The following is a 25,701-nucleotide window of genomic DNA, read 5'->3' as shown; positions in this document are numbered from 1 at the left end:
GAGCAAACAACGCTATCTGCCTGATGCTGGTGCTGCTGCTGCTGCTGCTGCTGCTGCTGCTGCTGCTGCTGCTGCTGCTGCTGCTGCTGCTGCAAGCCCGTTTGTGTGGGTTCTGATTGTTACTCATCAGATGGCTCTCTTCTCTTCAACTGATTGAGACATTGTCACAGTCGACCTGTAGAACATCAGCAGAACCTACTTTCAATTGAGTCGTTACTGCCATTGTTGCTGCCAGTCTTGATAACTTTGTGTTATCCCATCCCTTACAGGAAAAACACGAGGTTCACATGTTTCACCACGTTTCACCACATGTGTCCAAAAATGGAACACATGTGGAACCCATGTTGGAAGCGTGTGGTTTTGGAACATGTGAAAAACATGTTATCACATATTATAACATGTGATAACATGTTTTGCCACATGTTGTATAGCAACATGTTTTTCACATGTGGGAAAACAACATTTACATGGGTTTAACATGTATTCGCATAGGTTTCACATGTAATCACATGGGAGTTTACATGGGTTTCACACATTTCACATGTGAAAACATTCCAAAACCACCCGCCCATGGGCAAAGCACATGTTCCACATGTGTTCCACATGTTTTCACATGTGAAATTTAACGTGTTTTCACATGTGATCACACGTGCAATTGCACATGTGCAAATCACATGCGATCACATGTGATTTTGCACATGTGAAGCTCATGTGGTTTTTCTGTAAGGGATTACTTAGGAACTAGGTTGGACCTGCTTGTACACAGATAACACATTTTATTTCATACAACATTTTATTTCATATCTTTGGTTCATAAAGGAAGACACTAATGCCATAGATCAGGGATCAGTTTGACCAGTTAATACATACATACTGTATTGTTTCTGTGTAGTCTCTGTACTAACTTATTTTTTAATTAATACAAATGTATGTCACACTTTACTACGGCAGCTATCAAAATAAGTATGTGGAATGATTTGGATGTTTAATTTGAGAGCAATTGTTTTATATCCCTTTCACTTATGCAAGAATCGTTTGCACATTCTTAAAAGACTTACTCAGCATGAGATTAACCAAATAGGTGACCCCATTCCTGCAGCTAATTCTATGCACTGAAGACATGTTGTACAGTGGTGTTACTCCTGGCCTTTTCTAGAAGAACTCCACATTTGAACATTTAATCAAGCGAGAAATTGTCATTACTTGACATAAGTCTTTGAATCTATCACCAAAACTGAATTTTATGTTTAAGGCTGGCATAACAAAATTACATTAGTTTCAGCTCTGCGGGGTTAATTGACACTAATTACATTTGGCCAGCCCAGGAGAGATGCCAGTGTATCTACAGAACAAAAAAACCCAATGTAATTTAACAAAAAAAAACTATGTAATTTAACTTTAGACATCATTTACAGTTCGACGAGTTGAAAGAACTGAAATCTTTTTGTTTTGTTCCTCCAGGGGTATGTGAGCACAGCGGAGATCTGAGGCTGCGCGGACTCGTTGATGCGGCTCTTCCTCCGTCCTCGCCTCCTCCCGCTGCAGAGACTTTGCAGAGGGCCTGCCCGACGCACCAGAGGACCACGCCTACGCCTACGCCTCCGCCTCCACCCCTCCCCCTGCCCCTGCCCCTGCCCCTTGGCACTGACCCCTCTCTGGCCCTGACTGTGGCTCCCTGCCCTGCCGCCCATGAAGCCCCAGCTATAGTCCCCCACCTTCACAGCGCTCCCACCCCGCCCTCACTTCCTTCCCCGAGCTCCTGGGGCTCGACGGGAGAAGACGGCCACAAGACCCCCCTCCCGCCGCTGCCCATCGCCCTCCCTCTGCCAGCCACCATGATGGAGCCCGGCACTGTGTCTGCCCTGACAGAAGAGTGTCTCCTGCAGCCCAGTCGCACCTGCCTCGGCTGCTTCATCGAGACGCGCGACGCCACTGACCCCAACTCCATCCACAACCCGACCCACGATCCTACCGCCAGCCCCGACACAGACACCGGGCTGAGTGTGAGGCTAGGGGACGACACAGACACCGGGCTGAGTGTGAGGCTCGGGGACGTGAGGCTAGGGGACGTGAGGCTAGGGGACGTGAGGCTAGGGGACGTGGGCCGCGAGGACTTCTCTGACATCAACAACATCAGCATCCAGTGCCTGAGCCATGCCGGGGAGGCAGTGAGTCACTATGGAGAGCAGCTCCTCTCTGACCAGCTGCTTAGCTTCCCTCTGCCTAAAGTCCCCGGCGAGGGGAAGAGAGTGGACGGGGACAAAACCACAGAGGACTGTGACGATCCAGAGGACGACGCCACGGCCAAGAACCTGTACGAGGGGCTGTTGCTGGACAAGGTGAGCGGGGAGGAGGTTCTGCTGGCTAACGCCGGTCAGGACTGGGGCTACTTTGAGTCCTTCATCAGCGAGAGCAAGATGGAGCTGCTGGACCTGTGTTCTAAGAATGAACTGTCGGTCAACCTCTTCTCCGAGGAGGACGTTGACAATCTGTTCGACGACGAGGACGACGACTCGACTTTGAGCAGCGACGTTTGCTCCCTGAAGATCCGCTACGAGTCCTTCCAGGACAACATGAGGGAAAAGACTAATGTGCTCCAGGAGGAGACCCAGTTCAACTTCTTTCCTAGCGTCCTGTCCAACTGTGCCAAGAAGGAGGAGGGAGGAGGGGTCTTGAGGAGGGGCGCCGAAGAGCTCCAGCCCAAACCCGACGAGCTGATCCTGGGGACGGAACAGGAGGGGAAGGCGGGGGACTGCAGTGGCGGGAGCCCCCTGGACGGCTCGCCCATGTCCACTCCTCCCAAAGTCAGCTACCTGATGGACTTCAACTCCACCGAGGAGTCGGGCGAGTGCAGCGACGACAGCTCCTGCACCGGCTCCTCCTCAGACACCCTGCAGGAGGGCAAGCTGAAGAAGGGCCACTCCAGGAGGTTCCTCAGCCCCTCCAACCCTCTCAACTACGGCCTGCGCTCCAAGAGGAAGGTCCGATACAGCGATGACTACCTGTACGACGTCGACTCCATCGAGAGTGAGAAGAACGCGGAGAAAAAAGAGAAACTGCCCGCCGGTCAAAAGGAGGAGGAGGACGTGGACTGGTGCCCGAAGAAACGTCGGAAATCCTCCCGCAAGGAGCCGCCCGTGGTCATCAAGTACATCATCATCAACAGATTCAAGGGAGAGAGACACATGTCGGTGAAACTGGGGAAGTTAGACCCGGTCGACGGCGCCACTGTGAGCTTAAACGCCGACGCGGTGGGCAAATACGAGACGCTGGCTCCCCTGAAGGATTTCTGGCAGCAGAGGCAAAGAGAGAGAGAGGAGCAGCTTAAGCTGGATGACAGAGATAAACCACAACGCGCTTTTCATCTAAACGGACAACGCAATCATCGCCCCTTTAATTCTAGTCACCCCAAAAGGAAATACAAGATTGCAAACAGGCTTAAGGTTCAGAGGGTTCAGAGGGTTCACGCTGTGCAGCAATCAGCCACGGCACAGGGCTCCCCTCTCTCTGATCAGGTCCAGGGAGGTGTCACTAAAGAGGAGGCCACCCCCACGGCAGGAGGAACAACAGCAGCAGCCGCGGGCCTCCTCCCGCTCACATCAGACTCAGACTCCATCACGCACACAGTCACCGCCAAGAGCCGCACACAGGAGAGGGAGGAGAGGGAGGGGAGGAGGCTGGGAGGAAATAAAACAGTCAGGATAAGGAAATTCAAAAGCGAAGCCAGGCTGAGGAGCAACAAAATGAAAGAGGCAGAAGGAGGAGGGGAGGGGAGGAGCTGTGTGGCAGAAGGAGGAGGGGAGGGGAGGAGCGCCACCAATGAAACGCACGCCTGTGTGGCTGCGGCACAGATCGAGGACCCCACCGCAGGCGTTAGCTCGACGACACTCAGCCCCCGTTTCGCCGACAACACCACCGCCGCACACACACCACCCGAGCAGAAATTCCCCTTTGTTTCGTCCGCTTGCTCCACTGACAAAGCTCCTTCCGCGGAGGAGGAGGTGGAGGCGGGGGTCCCCGTCATCCCCGGGGGCTACCTGCAGACCCTGTTAGATGCCACGGACTCCTCCGGTGGGGCCGCTATCTCCTATTTCCCCCAGCAGCCCTCTAGGCAGCAGCAGTATCCTCTGGGGCTGTCCCTGGAGGAGAAGCAGTTCTCCTCTCTGCAGCAGCTCGCGCAGAGCTGTGTCCTCTCTCCCCCCTCGGAGTCCGAGCTCCAGCAGTCTCCCCAGAACTGTCCCGGCTTCCCCCAGATGTGGCACCCGCAGCTCTGCGCCGGCCACGGCCAGAGCTTCGGCGGGCCCGAGACCCCGGAGACGCCCATCTTAGCCAACAGCTTCCCCGCTGCCGTGCCGCTGAACGACAGCCTGCCCGTGTCTAACTACAGCCAGCTGAGCCCCGAGGCCGACAGGCTGCTGTACGACAAGAGCTACCTGAGCGAGGCGGGGCTGCAGCCCGGGGCCGATCTGTGTCAGTCTGCCTGCGTGGACGGCCAGGGCCAGGTGCAGTACCAGAGAGGCTCTCTGTGCACGGACAACGGCCGGCTCGTCAGCTATGACTCAGTGGGCTCTCTCTCGGCCTCGTCCAGCAATTACAGCTCCCTCAGCCTGAAGTCGTGCGAGCGCGAGGGCGAGGAGGAGGGCCGAGACAGCTTCCTCGCTCACTGCAGCCCCAAGGTGGTGATTCAGCAGAGCGTGGATGCCCTCACCCCGCTCAGGGAGTCCTCGGACCTGCTCGACATCTCCAACTTCACCCCCGACAAGTTCAGACACTCGTCGCTGTCGGAGCTCTCCCCTCCCGAGACCCCCAACCTGTCCCCTCAGGTGGCGAGGCGCGAGATGAAGATGTCGGGGGGAAACGCCGGCGAATACCAGGACATGAACGACATGAGTCTGGACTGCGGCGGGAGGGAGGTCAAGTGGAACTGTGAGGTTATGCAGCGACAGGAGCACACGGTAGGCGCGTACACGGTGGAAGACAGCCAGTTTCCGTTGCACAACTTTAACAGTCAGGAAGGCTTGTGTTTAGATAAAAAGGAGTTGGGCGATACAGACTTTGACGAGCAGACCGGCGAGATGTTGGCTGGTGCGAAGAGCATCAAGTCAAAGAGGAAAGGCAATTACAAACAGGCGGCTGCAGGACAGGGCCCCAAGAAAGCTCGGGCACCCAGAGCTCCCAAGTCGGAGAAGGTCAAGGCCCCCAAACAGAACTCTCGCTCCACCAAAAAGATCAAGGCCATGTTGGAGGGGAAGGCCGCGAAGAGCCAGGCGGGCGGCTGCGGTACGAGCCTGACTGACAGTAGCAGCACGGGGGACTGGTCCGGCACCGGCTGGTCGGAGAGCAACAGTCTGGTCGGGGACGATCAGAGGGAATTCGAGGAGCCCTCCAACATTCTGTCCAACATTGTCTCTGGCATGGCCGAGGTCCAGAGGTTCATGATGGCCTCCATTGAGCCACTGTGGAACCCTATGTCTGAAGCCTGTATGCCCCCCGAAGCCAATAGCCTCAACCTAAAGACCCTGAAAATCTTGGCAGGCACAGAGGCCGACCTGAAGAAGAAAGGAGCCGTGCTAACGGGGGCCGGCAGAGGCCGAAAGGCGGGGGGGAAGGGAGGGAAAAACCAGGCCAAATTCAACCCCTCCCATCCCCTGTTCCCTCAGCTGGCCCTGGGCTGTAACATGTTTGATAAAGCCAACCTGATGAACCCTGGGCCTGCACACAAAAAGCTCTACCGCCACAAGACCAGTGCAAAGTTCCCTCGCATTGAGACAATGAAGGGGAAGCGTGCTGAGAGAGACCCTAATAAGGACATAGCACTGATGACCTCTTTTGAGAAACTGAGGTAATATTTTGTTATCAGCTGCTGTCGCACCTCCTTCTCCTCACTGCCCCCTCCCCCCCAACTACCTGCTCAGCCCCTCCCCCCCTCCTCCACTATACCTGCTCAGCCCCTCCCCCCTCCTCCACTACCTGCTCAGCCCCTCCCCCCTCCCAAGCATACCTACACTGACGCTATGCCAGAGCTGCATGACTACTACGTCCCCCCTGACTACCCGCCCACTTCCTTTTAACCCCCCCCCCCCCGCCCGCCCCCAACCCCCCGAAGAGGAAATTAATATCTGCATGATAAACTTCTTGTACTTTGCAAACTACCTATTGAGTGATTGTGTCAAGCTTGATTGAGATTTGAAACGACCATGGCTGCATTTTTTCTTGCTTTCGTTGTTTCTGCTTTGTTTGTTCTTCTTCTAAGTCGTTTCAGTTTTAATTTTTTTGTCTGGAAAAAAAAAGCCTTGAAAACAGTTCTGTCGCCTTTTTGGAGGAACTTTGTTTTTGTATTTTCTCAGCGAAACTAGCTGCCCCCTGAATTATGTATTTATTCCCCCTTTTCCCCTAAAGATGTAGCTATATACACAAATGCATTGAGTGACATCTACGCTCCCCTCCTCATCTGTTTTTGTACGCAGAATATGGATGTCCTGTTGTTGCTGTCCTTCATACACTGCCTGGCTCATTACGAGAGGGAACCTACAATGAGCCCTATTTAAGCCCAAGACATCTTTAACACGAGATGGGACCATTTTGTATTGATGACATATCAGACGTTGTCTTTTGTTTTGTTTTTTATCCCCGTCCCCCCAAAAGTCAGAATGACTTTCCATTTCTTTTTGACTTTCCATTTCTCTTTTGACTTTCCATTTATTTTTACCAAGCGTTTCTTTTTCTTCTGGAGTTAGAGGAACTGGCTAATCTAAATTTACATTTTTACACCTTGAAAAGTCATAAAAGCTCCACCCTCAGAGTATTTTTGTCAATGTTGTTGTACAGGGACATGCAATATTTGCAAAAAAAGATAATTATAATCTTAAAATCAATGTGCCAAAAGTAACAATGCTGTGTAAATGACCTCTTATATATGTGTGAATATTGGCTGTTCCTCTTTTCTATCCATTGGGAATATTAGCTGCTCGGTTTGGAGCCTCCTGACAGAGACTTGCCACTCTAGGAAATCTTTATTTGGGACTTTTCTCTCTCTTCTCTGATGAAAGGCACCAACAGCTGGCAGTGGTACAGCGCCACTCACTAAACCAAATCAGAAAGACTCTGAATTCTCCTCATTCCCCCTCTACTGTGTTTGCCAAATTCAATTTACCTCAACGTCGCCGGGCTCTGAGAGGCAACAAAAGCGGAGATCTGCTCTGAAGGCTACTGTAGAGGAGGAAGATAAAAAAAAAAAAAGGAGATGTTCAAACTGGCTTTCTCTGGACCAAGGAGAGTGTAGGGCAGATGTTTGAGGGTAAGCAAGGAAATGATTTGTCAGTCGGGCCTGTGCCTCTCTCTGAATAGCTCTTTTGTATCCGAAATTCAAGGCAATTTATTTCCCATCGAGATGCTGATGCACGCATCGATTGTGAATGGACTTACGACGTTACATTCTCTGGTTAGATTTAATGTGAATGTGAAATCAGTTTTCAATACAAATGGAATCAGTCATATTGTAAAATGAAGGAAAGCATGACTTTGCATTAGCTCCACATGGGGATCTTATTCCTGTACTTTACCTGAAATGGTGATTCAAACGGAACTAGAATTTTCTCAAACCATTCTCATTGTCGTTTACTTATTTCTTAACACTGCCATACTTTATAAGTTGCACCACTTGTTTATTTGGGTTCATATCATCCTGAATTTTTTTCTTCCACATCATCTCTGAATTCATCATGGTTCTTGTAGAGGTACTTTCTTATATAGATTATTTTTTTAATGGTAATCTCAGTTTGGATGGTCCAATATTTTGGCAGAGAATCATGTCACTTGAGAAAGGAAGCCCAAATATGGACAATGAATAGAAGCAATGCGTATTAGTCGTTTCTCCCAGGCCATTGATATTAATTGCAGTCTTTGGGCTCCTTCGCTGCCTCACTGCACTGAAATGAACATTCAGAAACCCATCTGAAAATGAACCACGCATTCAAGTCTATTCGGTTGTAAATTGCTGGAAGCCACAAAACGATCCTGATTTCATGTACAAACGGAGGTTCGTCTTAATTTCACCATATCGCCACCTAATGACACTGGATTATTTATGCACATTATGCAAACCACAAAAAGAATTTACAATCAGCAAGACATGAGGCATTTATTGGCTGATCATTGCTATAGCACACTGTGCGTCAGCGCTACATCGTAATGTGCACATACACTACAGACAGCTTCTTCTTCAGAATAGCTCGAGAGAATTACGGAGCACGTTCATTTGTTGCCTGAAGATTTCCTTTACAAATGTATACACACAGTAGGTCTACACTTTCTGTTTTGAACATAAAATTATCTGTTTTAAACACAGCAGTAATTAAGTGAGACTACATGGAAACGTGTCGACAAATGGAGGCTTGATTTGAATACAGGGGCCTTGTCACACTGGATATGGTCATACTGACGCACAGGTGATAGGAATTGATTGCCTGCATTATGGCAAGACTCATAATGAATCTTTCTCCGTCTCGTTCTTCTATTCTCTCTGCCATGATACGTTGTTTCTTTTCTCCAGTGTATGATCAGGGTTAGGACCAAGACAAGCTGCTGATGGGACGCTAGCTCCACGCGGGCCGCAAGCCCGTTTAGTCTGCCTTCTCTCATTTCTGCCTATTGTCAAATTGAATGTACTTCTCTGAGTTCATAGCGTTGTTGTTTTTCTTCTTTTGTTTTTCTTTTAAAAATGTGCCACTGTTGAGCTGCCTCATCTGAATGGTGCTAAGAAAGCTGACAATTGTTTTTTGTTTTCCCAGAGATAACAAAAAAAAAGAAATGCAAAATAGATTAGGTACCTAACCCTCTTTATGAATGTATATTATATTATGTTATGTTTGATGTACTCACTTCATGATTCTTTGACATTGATTGGAATTACTTTTGCTCTTTTCATTAAAAGAATACCGAGCTTTATATATACTGTCTAGAGTTGTTACCAGAAGGAATCTTAATGAACTCTTGACACTACAAAATCTTGTATATTTTTTGTGTGCCAATTTGTAACATATTTTGTAAGTGTATATTTTTCTTAGAAAGTGCTGTGAAGTATTTGTGTGTGTGAGTAACCTTTTATGCGCCTCTATGGGCAGTGGAAAGGATATACAATGACAAGTTTCTGGTTTTAAAAACCAAAATATGAAAGTATCAACAGAAAACTAGAAATATTTACATTTTGTTGGGAGTTTTGTAATAAGACCATGATCTTGTTGTGAGAGTGTTGTGTTACTGTGCAAAACACAAATAAGCAAAGAAAAAAAATGAAAACTTGGAAAAAAAAATCTAATTTGTGATCAATTTGCTGTTTTATAGATTTTCATGTAAATTATTTGAGTATTATTTTGTTTTTTGTTGTAACTGTTGCAAAGGTTTTAAATATTTGTGATCAAGCCTGTATGGTGATAATGTAATATTGGTAACTTGCTGAGTTTTGTAATAATGTTTATGGAGTAAATATACAAATTAAAATAAGATTTTGAATGCTGCTTTCTGAAGAGAGTTGGGTTGTGTTTTTTCCACCTACTTCTTATTGTAAATAATATTAAAAGCCTCCACATCCTGTCTGTTAACTTCTCCTCTGTAAACCTATATTCAGCCCATTCAAAAGCCTATTCACTGAAGGTGAATTATGCAGAAGGTGAATTCTTTGATTAGTCACATCTAAATACTGAGCAGAATTGGAACCTATAAATTATTTGAATTAAAACATACGTATAGTGCATATCTTTGTTTAAAAAAAAACATTGGGTAGCACATCATAAAGTGTAACATCTTACTATACTATGCCATTATAATAATAGTACTTTAATGGCACAGATTAATCCACTATATTCTATATTTGTTCCCATAACAAAATGTGTATCTAGAACCACAAGTCAATTCCAATTCCAATTGGTCTACCCTAATTTGTTATGTTGGAAGATTCCTAGACGAAAGGCATTTAATTTCTGCACAACTCCAGCTTTGGCTCATGTTATTTTAATGTCATATCTAATTAGCACTCAGGGTCAGGCACTGCTCGAGTGACTGCTCATCCATAACTGTGAGCTGTGGCGCTGTGGTCCACACTGCAACGCATCCTGGCTGCTTAATTGGAGTTGGAGATAACTGTCTCAGACCATAAACAGATCCTGTGCTGTATCCCTCCAAAATAGTCAGGTGGTATTAGCATTGTTTTTGTTCTTTAGTCACCCATAGCAGATAACAGAGCAAGCAAATTAAAAGATGCAATGTCTAATGCAATGGATCAGGTACACCTGTGCTTATTAAATGAGGACCTATTGTTTTGTCAGTCCGTGCTCACATTGCTGAGACAGCCCTCAGCCGCTCTCTCATTAGAACCATTTGATTTTGCTTCTTCTGAGACGACTTTAGAATAACAACTTTGAAAGAAGATGCACGGGTAATTGTGGAAGACTTTTCCTATAGGCTTGTAGGCTTAGCTGTTTTGTCAAATCACAAGTAAAGAACCTGACCAGGATTCACCCTAACAGGAATTATTCTGGGGGTTTGCCCACCAGATTAGTTATGAGAAATAGAAGCGTCGTTGCTACAATTATTTCATAGTTATCTGATGTGTCACATTAATATATGATAGCCTAGCGCTGCTGCTATGCCTTAACATGGGTTTCTATGGGTTAGAGAAGTAGTAGCTCCTCCGTCCATTGGTCAACTCCATTGACCAATAGACTTTACCGTGTCTGTGTATTCCCAGTATAAAAGGTATGGGAGTGGGAGGTAAGGGGAGAAACCCCAAATATCTCGAGCAGGTGGGCCATTAAATGCACATTCACCTGCAACCATGGGTGCTGACTAGTGTTTTGCACATAGGTTTTCAAATGGCCCATTTGTGGATGCCGACCAGCCACTGCCCAAGGGTCACCCATGGCTCTCTACTGGCATGCTGCTGTACAGTGGTGCCCGTCCACCCACTCAGGAAGAGTGAAGGGCCAGCTGGCCTCTAATGGGTTCAGCTATAGCATGGCAATCCCCCTTCCTCTAACAGTTCTACCCGTCAATGACATTTAATTTTTCATCATATTGGTCATCATTAAATGTATGATATTAAGTGAAACATCATCATGAATGTTTCTCAGTGCAGCATCCTTTTTGAAACCAGGGTACCAAGCTTGTCATTGCAGCCTAAAAAGAAGACATTTCAATTATTTCAAACAATTACGAATTGTTATTTCTCGCTTGTAGAAGTGTTGTATTGGATGAAGTATTTAGAGTTGGTGTTATCGTATTGGCTCCTATATAGATAGAAGACATACATTGAAATTAGATACAGGTTGTTTTTGTAGAAGTACCGCAGTGCCTTGAGAAAGTTTTCAATCCCCTTGCCTTTTTCCACTTTTTTGTGGTATCGCAGCCTCAATTCAAAATGGATTTACCAACAATCTACAAAATATACCCTGTAATGAAAATTAAATAGAGAACACTCTCAGTATCCAACCTCCTGACTCAATACTTTGTAGAATCACCTTTGGCAACTATTCCAACTTTGAATCTTCTTGGAAATGTATCAGCTTGGCACATATTATTGCTTGCAGATACGCTCAAGCTCACTCAGGTTGGATGGGGAGCATCTGTGAGCAGCTATTCCACATGATTTAAGACTAGTCTTTGGCTGGGCCACACAAGGACTTTCAATTCTTGCTCTGAAGCTATTCCTGAGTTGATTTGTCTGTATGTATGTTTTGAGTCATTTGTCTGTATGAAAATAAACCTTTGTCCCAATCTAAAGTCTCTGAAGCAGGTTATCCTCAAGAATGTGGCTCCATTCAATTGTTCTCTCTTTACTTATTGCCTCTACTGCCAGTGGCACTGAGGTTCTTGGTGACCTCCCCCACCAGGGTCAGGTTGCTCAGATTAAACTGGGTGGACAAACTCGTCCTTATTTGTCACAAACCCGTACACACGTGTTCACACACACACACACACACACACACACACACACACACACACACACACACACACACACACACAACAACACACACAAACATGCTACAATGGTCCATCGCATTTGACCCATCCTGGCTCGTCATCCTCCATGGTTCAGCACAGGGGTGGTGTGCAGCTGCAGTGAAGTGCCTTGGGAGTGGGACCGACTTCTTCCAACCGCTGCTGGTCAGACAACGATCTTCCTGCATGTTTTAAGTGGGGGGTTCTTATCTGAAGCAAACCCCAGGTAAGCATAGAGATAACATGCAAACTCTACACAAAATATATCAGTGACTGCAGCCAGCGGTCATGCAATGCAGTGAGTATAAACCTCAAGACATGCTCTAGCCAGTAGCGACACATGCTAGAGTGCAAATGGGTTTTAGCCTCCTTGCTAGAGTGTCCCCCTCCCATGCCAGAGGTTCCTGATTTGATTCCCAGCCAGGGGATGACTACACAATGCAGGCTGTGAACTCCAAACACTCCCAACAATTGTTTTATATCCTCCCCAAGAGCCTCTGTCTCTGAATCCTCCAGACTACGGGGGGGGGGGGACCTACCAGGACCTACCCTAACCCTAACCGCAGGCAGGCCACGAGACTCCTTAACATACACAAATAGTGTAGTAGCTGTACTGTACCGTACTGTAGCTGCTAACATTATGTATGTCTAATGTTTAATTGTATGTTTAATTAGGTATATGCTATTTGCACCTGTGCAAACAGAACATTGAATATAAAATGTTTAAGTACGTCTAAAGTATGCACATGACATGTGCACCTATGTGCAGTGAAAATGCCACTTTTTTTTTATGTTTAAGTACGTCTAAAGTATGCACATGACATGTGCACCTATGTGCAGTGAATATGCCACTGTCTCTGACTTGTCTTATCACTCTACTGCCTTATTGCTTGTTGTGTCTCTTGTTGTTTTTGCACTCATATGCCCTGTTATATTTATGTTGTAAACGGAGTCCACAGCACAAGAATTTCACACCTGATACTTGTACTACGGAGTGACAATAAAAATCTTGAATCTTGAATCTTGAATCTTGAACATTTCCTGTGAGACTTCATAGACAAATGTGTGCGTAGAAACATTTTAGGAATCGATTTGGAGCATCGCTGCTGAATGTTTAATGAGTCAAAACATTTCAGATTTCCATTTTTAATTCATTTGTAAGGAAATTGAACTAAAATAAAACCACTTTGACATTAAATGTGTTATTGTGTGTAGATCAATATCAAAATCCCAATTTAAACCATTTTGAGTTCTGGAATGAAAATAGGTGGAATTGGGAAAGCCTATGGTGGGTTTAAAATTATTTTACCAAACAATATTGGTTTTGTTTTGTCTCCAAGCAGTAGAAAACACAGGCCAGCAGTTTCAGTTATCACCGCACCATGACGCTACAGCCAAACTGCGGCACACCATCCAAAACAAACATCCCTTTCCTTACTCATGCGCTCCCCCAGTTTCCGGAAGATCGCAATAGCTACCCCAAAGATAGAAAATGGAATCCTGAGATCGCATTAAACCATTGAGGCGAATTTCGGAGGATTTCAGAAGAACAACTTGACATACGATCACCTAACCGGTAACACAATCCAACAGGTAACGTTGAGTGATGTAGTTATGGATTGTATTTTCTTTTTGACTGCCTAAATTCTCACTGGCTAGCTTGTTTTCACTAGCGTTAGCTAGGTAACGGTCATCAACGTCATTAGTTGACGTCGCTCACTTAGCCCTTAGCTAATGCTAGCTTTCTATGTTTTTGTGTTTTTAAGAAGTCCTTGTTATTCACAAAATATTACTACCGTAACGTTGAATATGACAGATGTTCAGTTTCACCGAATGCATATCACGAGGATTGCTATTAGATAAATGTTGAACCTAACGTTACTGAGGCCACTTGTCAAGAAGTTCTCTGCTAGCCGTTAGCCAAGCCTGCTGGTGAATTCGCTGAACGGCAGTTTAGCCGCTTTGCTAGTTAGCGTGGTGGCTAACTGCTGCTGGCCCAACAGAACTGGCTATTCCGTCTATCGAAGTGTTTTCCCCTCTTAATTCGGGGAAGCTAATATAGTCCTACTCGCTATCCGAAACACTAGCGTTAAATAGCTACATTATACGTTTAACGTGAATGTAAGCTAAACGGACCGAGACGTGTTGTTTATGTAGCATTGAGCCTTCCTGTTAGCTAACGCTAAGTGTTAACGTGTTGTGTTAAGGAGGTTAGCAGCAACCGTGTTAGCATGCTAATAGCCGGCTAGGTGATGCCATTTTGTTTTTCTCGACTTTGACCAAACCTATTGCTATTCTACATAAGGCTTTTAAACTGATAAAACTACAAACGTTAACGTTCGTCGACATACTGTTTGCACCAAATTAAAACTATGTGGCTAACTTAGATGTTTTCAACCTGGTTAGGGAAACCATTCAACGTTATACACACTAACGCAATGCCTTGCCTTGGCTAACGTTAGTAGTACGTCAGTTAGCATGTCACTGTGAGACCTGTGAACGGAAACTTAAACGTTAGCGTTGGCCTATATTCATCCCTACATTTGGGCAGCTACTGGTGATATTCCCCATCGCAATTTATTGTTGGCGCATCGTGGATATAATATTTTGACCCGTTTTTTTCATTGGCAGCTAACGTTAGTTGTCTGGCTGACGGGAATACGCTCATAAGGCCATCACACTCAAATTTAGTGTACAGGTAATTCAATTTGTTAAACAGCATGTGATTTATTAGTGAAGGATGTCGGGATTAAATGACTCATCATGTCTGTCTATTCATTCAAGGTGTGGCTGGTCAATCCTGATTTTCTTTTCTTTTTTTGCTGCAGCAGCTGCATCTTTGTGGAGACTATTCCTCAACTGCTCTCCCTTCAACATCGATGGAGGGGTCTGACAGCTCCGAGCAAAATGGCAGTGACCAGTCCGAGTCACAGCGCAGAAGGCAGCTGGACCGGCTGGACAGGGAGGAGGCCTTCTACCAGTTTGTCAACAATCTTAGTGATGAGGACTATCGCCTGATGAGAGACAACAATCTTTTGGGAACCCCAGGTAATAAACCCATGACCTAATGATGATATTGTGTCTGACAAAACGTTGATATATCTGTATTCCAAGAAAACTAAGCATACTCAAAAGGTCATCGGGTGCCCTGGACCAGTTTACAGATTTGCCTCAGTTTTATTTTTTTTGGTCAGTCTATTGTAGTGTAGTTTATGGTTTCTTATTCTATGAAAATCAAAGATAACGCGCTCAACTCCTGACTTTGTAGCAGGCTTTGTAAACTGGGTGCTGCACATGGAATTGCCATTACACGCTGAAGAAGGGCTTTGGCTCGAAACGTCTGCCTTGTGTGGCAATACATCTTTAAACTTGGAGTGCTGTCCTTTTCATTTTTTTCAATTTCTTATTCTATGACCTATGATAACCGTCACTGGATGCTGGAAAATGAAACGGTCTGCGGACTACTGAAGTCGCCCAATCCGTTTTTGTCGCAGGACAGTGGGAGGGGGAATGTAAGTTTGGAGCATCCTTTAGCGGAGCATACTGTAAGCGGAGGGCATTCAATGGACAGTGGCGTGTCCTGCTAAGTCTGGTGGTTTTCGGTATTGTCCTGTTGCTGTGTTCAAAGGAGACCAAACAGCTCCACAGTATGGGCCAATACAAAATAACCAGTCACTCCCACCCCCACATACATCTACCTGCTAGATAGCTGTTGAGAAGTGTGTCTACCGGCTGAGGCCTCCCCTCTTTGTGCATTTAATATTCCTCCTAGTGACCCACCATGTCCTTGTCACAGCTTCATCTTGGTGATCAGGCTGGTAAAGATGAAGTGAATGAATCTTTCTAATCATCAGGAAAGGAAAACCTGCATTGCCAAAGATCAGGTCAGGGTCAGGTCACTCCCATAGGCCGGGGCCCGTTGGGGCACTTTGATGACATCACCACCCGTCTCCAAACATCCTGATCTGCCGCCAGTCTCACGCACTCCACCACCGCTTTCCCCGTCCAGCTCCTTATCTCCCTCGCCCATTCTCCCCTCAGCCCTCCTACACCTCTTCTTCCATCAGCTGCACCATACATGATGGTATTTGCTAGGGACCCATCTTTTCTTATGTCCGAACCACTGTAACTTTTGCCGTCAAATATGCTGTACCCTTTTTTTATTTTCTTTTTTCCTATAAATATATTCTTTAGGTGAGATAACAGAGGATGAGCTGTTGAGTCGACTTCAGCAAATCAAAGATGGCCCAGAACCGCCGAACAGCAACCCCAGTACTGAGACTGGAGAAGGAACAGGCGGTAAGTTTTCACAATTTTATTTGGTTTATTATTTATTACTTTTCTCAAAGTTATTTATTTGGTGTAAAATCCATATATGCTTTTTCACCCTTAACTGTCTTCTCCTCAGAACCAGCAGAAGGTCCAGAGGATCCTGCCAATGGGGATAGTCTCCTGGACTGGCTGAACACAGTGAGGCGCACAGGCAACACAACTAGAACTGGTCATCGTGGTAACCAGTCGTGGCGGGCAGTAAGCCAGACCAACCCCAACAGCGGAGACTTTCGCTTCAGCCTGGAAATCAACGTGAATCGCAACCTGGCTGAACAGCAGGGAGGTGCCGACGGGGAGCAGGAGGCTCCAGAGGGTCCGGAGGCTCCAGAGGCTCCCCAGGCTCCGGCAGTGATTCCAGATGCTGAGCCACAGGTCCCCATGGAGACAGAAGAAGTAGTGGAAGAGCCAGTTGTAGAGGAGCTGGCTGTCATAGTGGAGCCAGAGCCTGAATTAGAAGAGGTCGTTTCACAGGAGGTGCAAGCAGAACCCCCCAGCCCACCTGCTGCTAACCTGGTGGTCCAACCCCCAGTTTCTCCTGTTCCACGTAGAGGACAGAGGAGAGCCCGCAGCCGCAGTCCAGAAGCACGTAGGACCAGGGCCCGTACAGCCAGGAGCCGCTCCCCTCTCAACTTGGATCGGCTGGATGGTCTCCCTGGTCTCATGCGTCATACCCACCGCTCTCATGGCCCTAGCCCTCCCGCTAACTCTCCCCCTGTGCCCCCAGTGGAGGGCAGTTCCAGGACTCGACAGCATGTTCTTTCCAGGCAAAGCACTGCTGACTATGATGCCCAACCATCCAGGGCCGGAGCAGTGTCAGCAGCCCCAGAGGCCCCGAACGCAGGATCTCAGGAAGGAGAAGCCGCAGGTGGGGAAGGCGGGGCAGCTGGCCGCCGTCCCCCTACCATCATGCTCGATCTACAGGTGCGTCGTGTGCGTCCTGGCGAATATCGCCAGAGGGACAGCATTGCGAATCGTACCCGTTCACGCTCCCAGAACTCAAACAACACCTTTCTTTACGAGAGCGAGCGCGGTGGCTTTCGCAGGACCTTCTCGCGCTCGGAACGCGCCGGTGTGCGGACCTACGTCAGCACCATCCGCATCCCTATCCGGAGGATCTCCGATGCGGGTCTAGGGGAGGCGACTTCAATGGCGCTGCAGTCTATGATTCGACAGATCATGACGGGCTTTGGTGAGCTCAGCTACCTCATGGACTCGGACTCTGATTCTTCAGATTCAAACCGCGGAGCCAACCCGCCCGACGACCCAAACGAACCCCTCAACCCGCATCGAAGCCCAGATGCTGTTGCTGCTGCCCGCGCTGCCGCCGCCGCCGCCGCTGCTGCTGCCGCCGCTGCGGTGGATGAGCCGTCTGTGACAGCAGGAGGCAGAGCGAGGACAGTTGAGAGGGATTTGGAGGAGGGTCTTGCCACTGGTCCAGCTGCCGCCCGCTGGCCTCGACCTAGAGTAAATGCCAGCCTAGAGGAGCCCAGCTCACTGCCCTTCCTCCGGCTCGCCCACTTCTTCCTCCTCAACGACGATGACGAGGACCAGCCCCAAGGGCTGACAAAAGAGCAGATCGATAACCTCTCCATGCGCAACTTCGGGGAGAGCGATGCCTTGAAGACTTGCAGCGTCTGCATAACAGAGTACGCGGAAGGTAACAAGCTACGGAAGCTGCCCTGCTCTCACGAGTACCACGTGCACTGCATCGACCGCTGGCTGTCCGAAAACTCCACCTGCCCCATCTGCCGCAGGGCTGTGCTGGTGTCTGCCAACCGAGAGAGCGTGGTGTAGCCAGCGCCATGGGGCGAGAAGGGCACACACGGCTGGCTATGGCACTCATGGCAAGACAGCGAGCTCTTTCTCTCAAACTAACTGGTGGTATCTAATGCCTCAAGCCCATGAGAAAGTGGTTAGGACATCTATCTCCACTGTTATTGAAGTTTATTTTCCCTCATACCATTTGTGAGTTGTATCATAATGCAGTTACAGGTTTGATTTGGGGTGCTCCACACATTGGCAGATCTTCACTACTCTACTACGACAAGTTGTGATTGGCCTACTGTGATATTACAGTCCAATGTTAGAAAACAAACAATGCATGCTGTTTGCATCGATCCTTAGTGACCAAGCAATTTGTTGCGTTGCACCAAGCCAGGCGCATCCACTCCGGCTCCGCTGACCTGTGTCCATTACAGAGAACTCCCTTGTTTTGTATTAGCTCCAATATGCGCCTTAATGTGGATAGCGGTACAGATCGTTTATTTATTCACATCACTTCAAAGTATTAGCTGTAGCTAGTGTTTCTGTTGTACACAACTCCTAAGTAAATCCATTTTTAATCAATAAATTGGTATTGGATTGTAACGGCTGATCTTTTCTGAAATCAGGGTCGTATTGACCGGAAAAATTCTCAGTCGGAGGCTGGAGCATCCGTAGATTTGGAGTTAAAACACACGCAGGCGGTTTCTACAAACACTCAGCAGGTTGATTGGGAGATGCTGCTGATGCCAAAAGGACATAATGACTGAAAGTGGGTTGCCATTTGCGATGTGACTCATACTTTCTCTTCTTTGTTCACCTGAAAGAAACAAGCTATTTTGGAGTGGCATGGACTGTGAAAAATGTCAAAGCTTGCTGAATTGTTTTAAATTTAAAATGTTGTACAGGCTTTAGGGAAAAGATAGATGCAACTAAGATTACTTTTGGAATGCTTAAGTTTATTTTGCAATCATATTGCATCTTTTATTTTCATTATTATTATTATTATTATTATTAAAAATGATTGAGCTCTTTTCATATACAAAAAAAAAGGATCTCCCAATATTGGCATTCGATATTGGGTTGATCCCAAGTGGAAGTGTGGGCATTTGAGTTTCCCCACTACTAAAATCCCATACTAACAGGCATGAGTAACATGTCAGAGGTTAAAGTGTAGTGTCCCTCTTTCCCCCCCTCACACACACAAAAGGATGTTTGTTGTCTTGAATGTAGAAGAAAGAAGAATTATCTCATCATCTTGGCCTGTCATCCGTAATGTGTTGGTCTAATTATTACTCTGTTAACGTAACGGATTGGTTTAAATTATCGACGGAGCACTCTGACCTGACATCGGCATTGAGCGGTATTTTTGGTATGTCCATACCAGAAATTAAATGCAGATCAGGCTAGAATAGTTCTTCAGATGTTGGGTTCAGGTCCACCTCAGCGTACCGGTCATACCTTTCATTATTGATCCAAAGGTTTTAGTGTCTGACATTTTACCAAGTCTGAAGTAATTACAGGGTTCCCACGGGTCCGTGAAAGTTTGTGAATTTTAAAAATCAAGGCGTTAAACGTTTCTGAAAATAGGCATGGGTTATTGAAAGTGCTTGAATTTAGGGTTTTCCCTGCATAGAGGCTTAGGAGGTTCTTCTCGACGAGGAGGAGCTCTCGACAAGTGAAAACAAAATATTTTCTAACAAGCGTTGCAGTTGCTGGATTTCTGTCATTTACAATTGCAACTCACACGGCACAGTTAAGAAGCGTTCAACTTCACACATTCAAACCTCTTTTTAATTGTGTGCTTCTGTAAAGCCGGCTAGTTCTCACTATAAAAAATCTCAGTGTTGTAACAGTAATTAACCTTGATTCATGTCTCAAAACTGTCTTGTTGGATCCTTGAATTTGGGGAGTTGAGCCTTGGAAGGCCTTGAATTTGGTGTTGAAAGTGTGGGAACCCTGTAATGATATCTTTGTCGTCTCAGTAAATGAGACTAGTAGACGGTCCAGATGCTCGTCCACTGCGCTCTCCTCCACAACTAAATGTTTCATATCTGGAATGTCAGTGTGCAATACATTAAAATGCAAACCTGAAAGTAGGGAAATACAAACCATGATATAAATGTGTATATTATTAAACTGTTGTAGACTGTTAAAATCTCTTAAATGAAGACATGTTAATTTTTTTTAAGTGTGTTGAAGCTTTTTCTTCTTTTGTTCAGAAGTTCTGTAGGTTTTGATAGCACTATGGGTGGAAAAGGAACACTGACTAAAAGGAAGATGAGGCCACCAGTCTCATGCCCGCCTGTCACGTTGGGTTCACAGTTTGATGTCTTTGCCACGATTATTACCTCCCTTTGTTGGGATATAAAGGTTTGAATGCTAGAAGTTGTCATTGTTGCATACCATTACACTTGTAAATGAAATGTATTTTATCCTTTTGGCCATGCTTCTGGCCTTGTTCCATGACCCAGTGCAGTATGTTGACTGGGTATTACTCACTTCCAACTAACTGCTTTTCTGAATTAAACAAGTTGTTATGCTACACAAGGCATTGTAGGCATGCATTTCATACCCTCACCATGGTGTGTTATAATTTTATATATATATAATTATAATTCAGTTTTCAGCTATACATTCTAACAGGCCAAGTCTAGCTGAACTAATTTCTCTATGAACACTCAATTACTGTGTGGTGTATTTTTTTCAGTTCATATGATTATAACTAGGGATTTGTCTTTAATTCATGCTCTTCTAACGCAGATTCTGAAGATGTTGAATTCTGTGAGGCTGTTGAGTAAGTGGAGGTTGACTTCAGCAGTGGAAAGGTGGTTTATTTGTTTTTATTTTTAGCTATCACTAGGTTAAAGATTAGGCACATTGCTTTACATGATTTATGGCCCATATGCATCATGAAAGTCATGGATGTAATGGCAAGGAGAGTTATGACCACCCCTACTGTAGCTTATATACTGTGTGTGTGTGTGTGTGTAGAGAGAGATTCTCTTAAATTATCTGCATGAATTTAGCTGCTTTTGAGTAGCCTAGATATAAACTTATACTAACAGCCATTAAATATAACAAACGAAAGCTTTTAAAACATGAACTTATTTTTTAACAGTCTGCACGCAATAAACCCTGAAGTAAGGTTATTTTGTTTAATACCAGTTTAGCCTGATAATACCAGTTAGTTTAGTGATACTGTGATAGTGATACATTTGGCATCTTGTAGAGAAAGTCCCATGTTAGTCCACAGGAGGTGAACAGTGAAGAAGAAGGAAGTAGACCACACAAGTATTTGTCGCCGCCACCTACAAGAATGGCACTTCGGGCATTCGGGAATCGTTTATCGCACTTTCGATGGACTTATTTAAAGGTATTTTTTATTTCAGCTCATTTAATGAAAATAGTCTAGTAGCCAAACGTAGTCTATCCACTCACAGTAAACGCAAACAGGACTGAAAATGGCAGCTCAAAGGGAGATGGGCTTGCTACTAAAAACTATTTGTAAATGTATGAATTGCTGACGTAGAAAAGATACATGATGCCATACTATATTTAAACCCATGTTATGCTACAAATTTGAGTAATCTTGAATGTTCAGTAGCCGAACCGTATTTACCCGAGGACGACTCAAGCCAGATGCAATGCCCAAATTCACCACACAGTGTCGCTGTGACTGCACAATTAGTCTAATAGAGAGCCAAAGTCAAGCCCACTCCGGGTAGGCATGGGCACCAAGAGATTTTATTTTGCAATTTACTTTCCCATAGACATTTCGTAAAACGCTTATAAAAATAGTTTTACTTCGTCAAACGAAACAATTCAGCTATATTTACTATCAGGTGAGACCATAAAACATTTCACTCAGACAAAAAAAATTTTTTTTTTAGGGCTGTCAGCGTTAACGAGCGCTGATCATAACGCGTTATTTTGTTTTAATCGCGTTAATCGCATGCCGCTATTTTGTCCCTTCGCGCACCCGTACTTGTAGTCAAGCAGTTCGGTTTCCTGTCTCCTGCTTGTGCAGGCGAGAACGACAGCAATACGCTTTTAAATGGCTCGTTTTACTTCCCAAATGGCACAGTGGATAAGTCGAGAGCCGTAGTTTGCGCCTTGTGAAAAACGGAATTAAAATATCAACGAAGTATCGAGTTTGAGGCGAGCGATCACCTAAAAGTAGCTAGCGGCCAGCTAGCAGCCAGCTAGTTAGCGCGAGACTCGTCACTCATTCTTCCTTCAGAGTCTCGGATGCGCCGGTCCTCTAACCACTGGGAGGTCGGCTCCAATGGCTTCACGCGATATACACGTTATCAATATACAGTTTCCAATACCGAGCCATTATTCACATGGAAGTGCCAAAGTTTTTAGCTCAGATACAGCCTTCTTCGGCTGTGTCATTTTGGGTTTCGACTGCTCCACAGCGCCGCCGCCGGAAGTATCGGTTCTGGAGCGTTCTGGAGTGTTTACAATTATTGTGCATTTATTTTCTATTCAAGATGCATTTTGTAGACATTTTGTGACCTCCTGTCTACATTGCACTTCTATTGAATTGAAAATAAATCTAAAATTCAAGATCACAAAGTAAATTTCTTTGCATTCATTTGATTCCCAATCACGACACACTGGTAATAATGATTAATATCTAATTAAAAATGCTTTGCAATGCAAAATATAGCATTTTAAACATGCGATACAAAGATGCGATTAATCGCGATTAATTATAATTAATCGCACGATTAATCGCGAGTAAGAAAATTAATCGTTTGACAGCCCTAATATTTTTTAATCTGCTATTTCTTTTACGTTTTGGTACGAGTGAAATGTTCTATTGTCTCTCCTGTTTCTAAATATAGCTGAATCGTGTGGTTTGACCAAGTAAAACTATTTTATAAGCTTTTTCTATAGAATGGGAAAATAAACCTGGACGTGGGCATGACTTTGACTCTATTGCATCCCTCAAAATCTGGCCTTCATTTTGTGGGCACTGTAATTTTGGTTTCCCATTAACTGCTTGCATTGCCTCTTGTAGCCCCTCTCCACTCAAACACCAGCAGCATTCAGACTGAAGAGCAGCTGCCCAGTTGAAGTCACTCACCTGGACCACCTGGTCCTGACAGTGAAAAGCATACCAGACACCATCAACTTTTACTCCTCTGTGCTTGGCATGGAGGTGGTCGATTTCAAGGTATGCCCAGTCTAGCCTGGGTAAACCCAGCCTCCACGTGACCTGCTCTCAGTCACTACGCTGAGAGCAGGTCACATGGGAGGCTGCGTTTACCCAGGCTATGCCCAGTCTGCAGTACATATGAAGGATTATCAGGGTTTGGGGTCAATTCATGAATGAATTTACTCATAAATTCAAATCCAAATGAGGAACTGGATTGGGGGTGGGGGACTTAAGGTGATTTAACAGAATTCAATCCTGTTTCATGTCATTCCAATTCAATTCCAATTATGTGCCCTAATATAGCTGGATATTATTCCAAATCCAACTCCAGCAATTGAACTGGAATTTACCATGCATTCTAAATCCAATTCATAAATCCTGGGGTGAGTGCATATTTACATAGGAACTGTACAGCTGAACTGTATTTACAGATGAAATCCTGTAGGCCTATCTCACTCTGGACTCAGAGAATATCCACTAGATGGCAGTCTTTGATTATTTTGCTCTCACTCCAGCCATTTGTGGCCTTTAGCTGCACATCCAGCCCAGTGCTCAGCCACATCCCATCTCTGCCTCACTCAGGGGAACCGTAAGGCTCTGTGCTTTGGGCAGCAGAAGTTTAACCTCCACCAGGTGGGTCAGGAGTTTGAGCCTAAAGCCAGGCATCCCACCTCGGGTTCTGCAGACCTGTGCCTCATCACCAAGACCTCTCTGACTACTGTGGCTGCACACCTGAAGGTAGATCACCCACTGCACACACCCTGCCTGCACACCTGAAGGTAGATCACCCACTGCACACACCCTGCCTGCACACCTGCAGGTAGATCCTCCACTGCACACACCCTGCCTGCACACCTGCAGGTAGATCACCCACTGCACACACCCTGCCTGCACACCTGCAGGTAGATCCTCCACTGCACACACCCTGCCTGCACACCTGCAGGTAGATCACCCACTGCACACACCCTGCCTGCACACCTGCAGGTAGATCACCCACTGCACACACCCTGCCTGCACACCTGCAGGTAGATCACCCACTGCACACACCCTGCCTGCACACCTGAAGGTAGATCACCCACTGCACACACCCTGCCTGCACACCTGCAGGTAGATCACCCACTGCACACACCCTGCCTGCACACCTGAAGGTAGATCACCCACTGCACACACCCTGCCTGCACACCTGCAGGTAGATCACCCACTGCACACACCCTGCCTGCACACCTGCAGGTAGATCACCCACTGCACACACCCTGCCTGCACACCTGCAGGTAGATCACCCACTGCACACACCCTGCCTGCACACCTGCAGGTAGATCACCCACTGCACACACCCTGCCTGCACACCTGCAGGTAGATCACCCACTGCACACACCCTGCCTTCTATTATGACGTCTATCTAGTTTGTAAGATGGGTGCTTGCTGATGGGTTTTTTTTTTTATTGGGAGTAGCAGGTGCCATTGAAACACTCAGTATCAGTCCAGCAGCTTCTCTCCTCTCCGCCCCTCTGCAGGTCTGTGGGGTCGAGATCGAGGAGGGTCCAGTGGAGCGGACCGGCGCTGTGGGGTCCATCACCTCGCTGTACTTCCGGGATCCTGATCACAATCTCATCGAAGTGTCAAACTACAGCCAGTCAAGATCAGAGACCTCTTTGGCCTTGTTTGTGAATACATAGAAAATATTGACTTAGCTGGTTTAGTCAGAGAGAGAGATAATTATATCCATCTGCACTCCACCGAGTGCACTTTTCTAGTTTTAAATGTATTACTTCATTCAACAGCCAATCAGTAAACAAATCCTCAAACAAACTGCACACATCCTGTCCAGCCTGAACGCATCCTGTCCAGCCTGAACACATCCTGTCCAGCCTGAACACATCCTGTCCAGCCTGAACGCATCCTGTCCAGCGCTACAAGAAGAGCCAAATGTGCTTTGAAATTGCTGGAGATAATATTATATTATTATTCGTTATAATTTGTGTGTAGACAATCTCAGTGAAAGGTCAGACTGCCTGTCATTTCCCCATCAATGAGTTCCAATCAGTTACAGAATCACAGTAAGATATGATATCAAATGTGTAAATTTAAAAGTGTTGATATGATCATTGAAAGGTGATGACATAACAACCTCAGGATTGGGAACAAAATAAATTATTTTAATATTCCTATCTTGCGACTGGAGTTAAAGACTGATAGTGTCCGCAAAGTTCACAATGTCTTGCTGTTTGGTGTTACCAAGGTGATAAGGAAACAATGTTCATATTTGTGCAAGTCTAATCGCCAGTAATCCCCCGTATTTACTTACTAGTTAGCTCCTTTGATTACACATGTAAGACATGTTAAGGTTTCCGTGTTAACCCATTGATACCTGATGCAGCATTTGTGTGCGTATCCCTTTAAGACCGCGAACCGCGTTCACCTGATGCACTTGAAGGGAACATCTA

The 25,701-nt window shown here is 46.0% G+C and overlaps 3 protein-coding genes across 3 annotated transcripts in view; all 3 read left to right on the top strand.

The window, feature by feature from the left end:
• nexmifb (neurite extension and migration factor b) overlaps positions 1–8,558 on the top strand; it is a gene marked incomplete at both ends in the record, with an annotated part of 20,363 nt that extends 11,805 nt beyond the window's left edge. The window contains 2 exons of the mRNA XM_083652541.1: positions 1,462–5,842; positions 8,552–8,558. Of these exons, the coding sequence (XP_083508667.1) occupies positions 1,462–5,842; positions 8,552–8,558 (4,388 nt within the window). The remainder of the gene's footprint in view (positions 1–1,461; positions 5,843–8,551) is intronic.
• A 4,903-nt stretch (positions 8,559–13,461) lies between these two features.
• On the top strand, positions 13,462–20,637 carry rlim (ring finger protein, LIM domain interacting). Its single transcript, XM_083651645.1, has 4 exons — positions 13,462–13,587; positions 14,823–15,042; positions 16,189–16,293; positions 16,403–20,637. The coding sequence occupies exons 2-4, from the start codon at positions 14,874–14,876 to the stop codon at positions 18,118–18,120; spliced, it is 1,992 nt and encodes a 663-aa protein (XP_083507771.1). The 5' UTR covers positions 13,462–13,587; positions 14,823–14,873; the 3' UTR covers positions 18,121–20,637.
• Positions 20,638–21,406: 769 nt separating this feature from the next.
• Positions 21,407–25,485, top strand: glod5 (glyoxalase domain containing 5; the record flags this gene model as incomplete). The annotated part of the gene is made up of 4 exons (XM_083652540.1): positions 21,407–21,463; positions 23,120–23,275; positions 23,840–23,995; positions 24,772–25,485. The coding sequence occupies 4 exons, from the start codon at positions 21,407–21,409 to the stop codon at positions 24,931–24,933; spliced, it is 531 nt and encodes a 176-aa protein (XP_083508666.1). The 3' UTR covers positions 24,934–25,485.
• Positions 25,486–25,701: the final 216 nt, after the last annotated feature.

The sequence above is a fragment of the Poromitra crassiceps genome, assembly GCF_964638095.1.
Source record: "Poromitra crassiceps genome assembly, chromosome: 15".
Taxonomy (NCBI): domain Eukaryota; kingdom Metazoa; phylum Chordata; class Actinopteri; order Beryciformes; family Melamphaidae; genus Poromitra; species Poromitra crassiceps.
The sequence above is the reverse complement of the archived record's forward strand: the minus strand, read 5'-3'. Positions and strand labels throughout refer to the sequence as shown.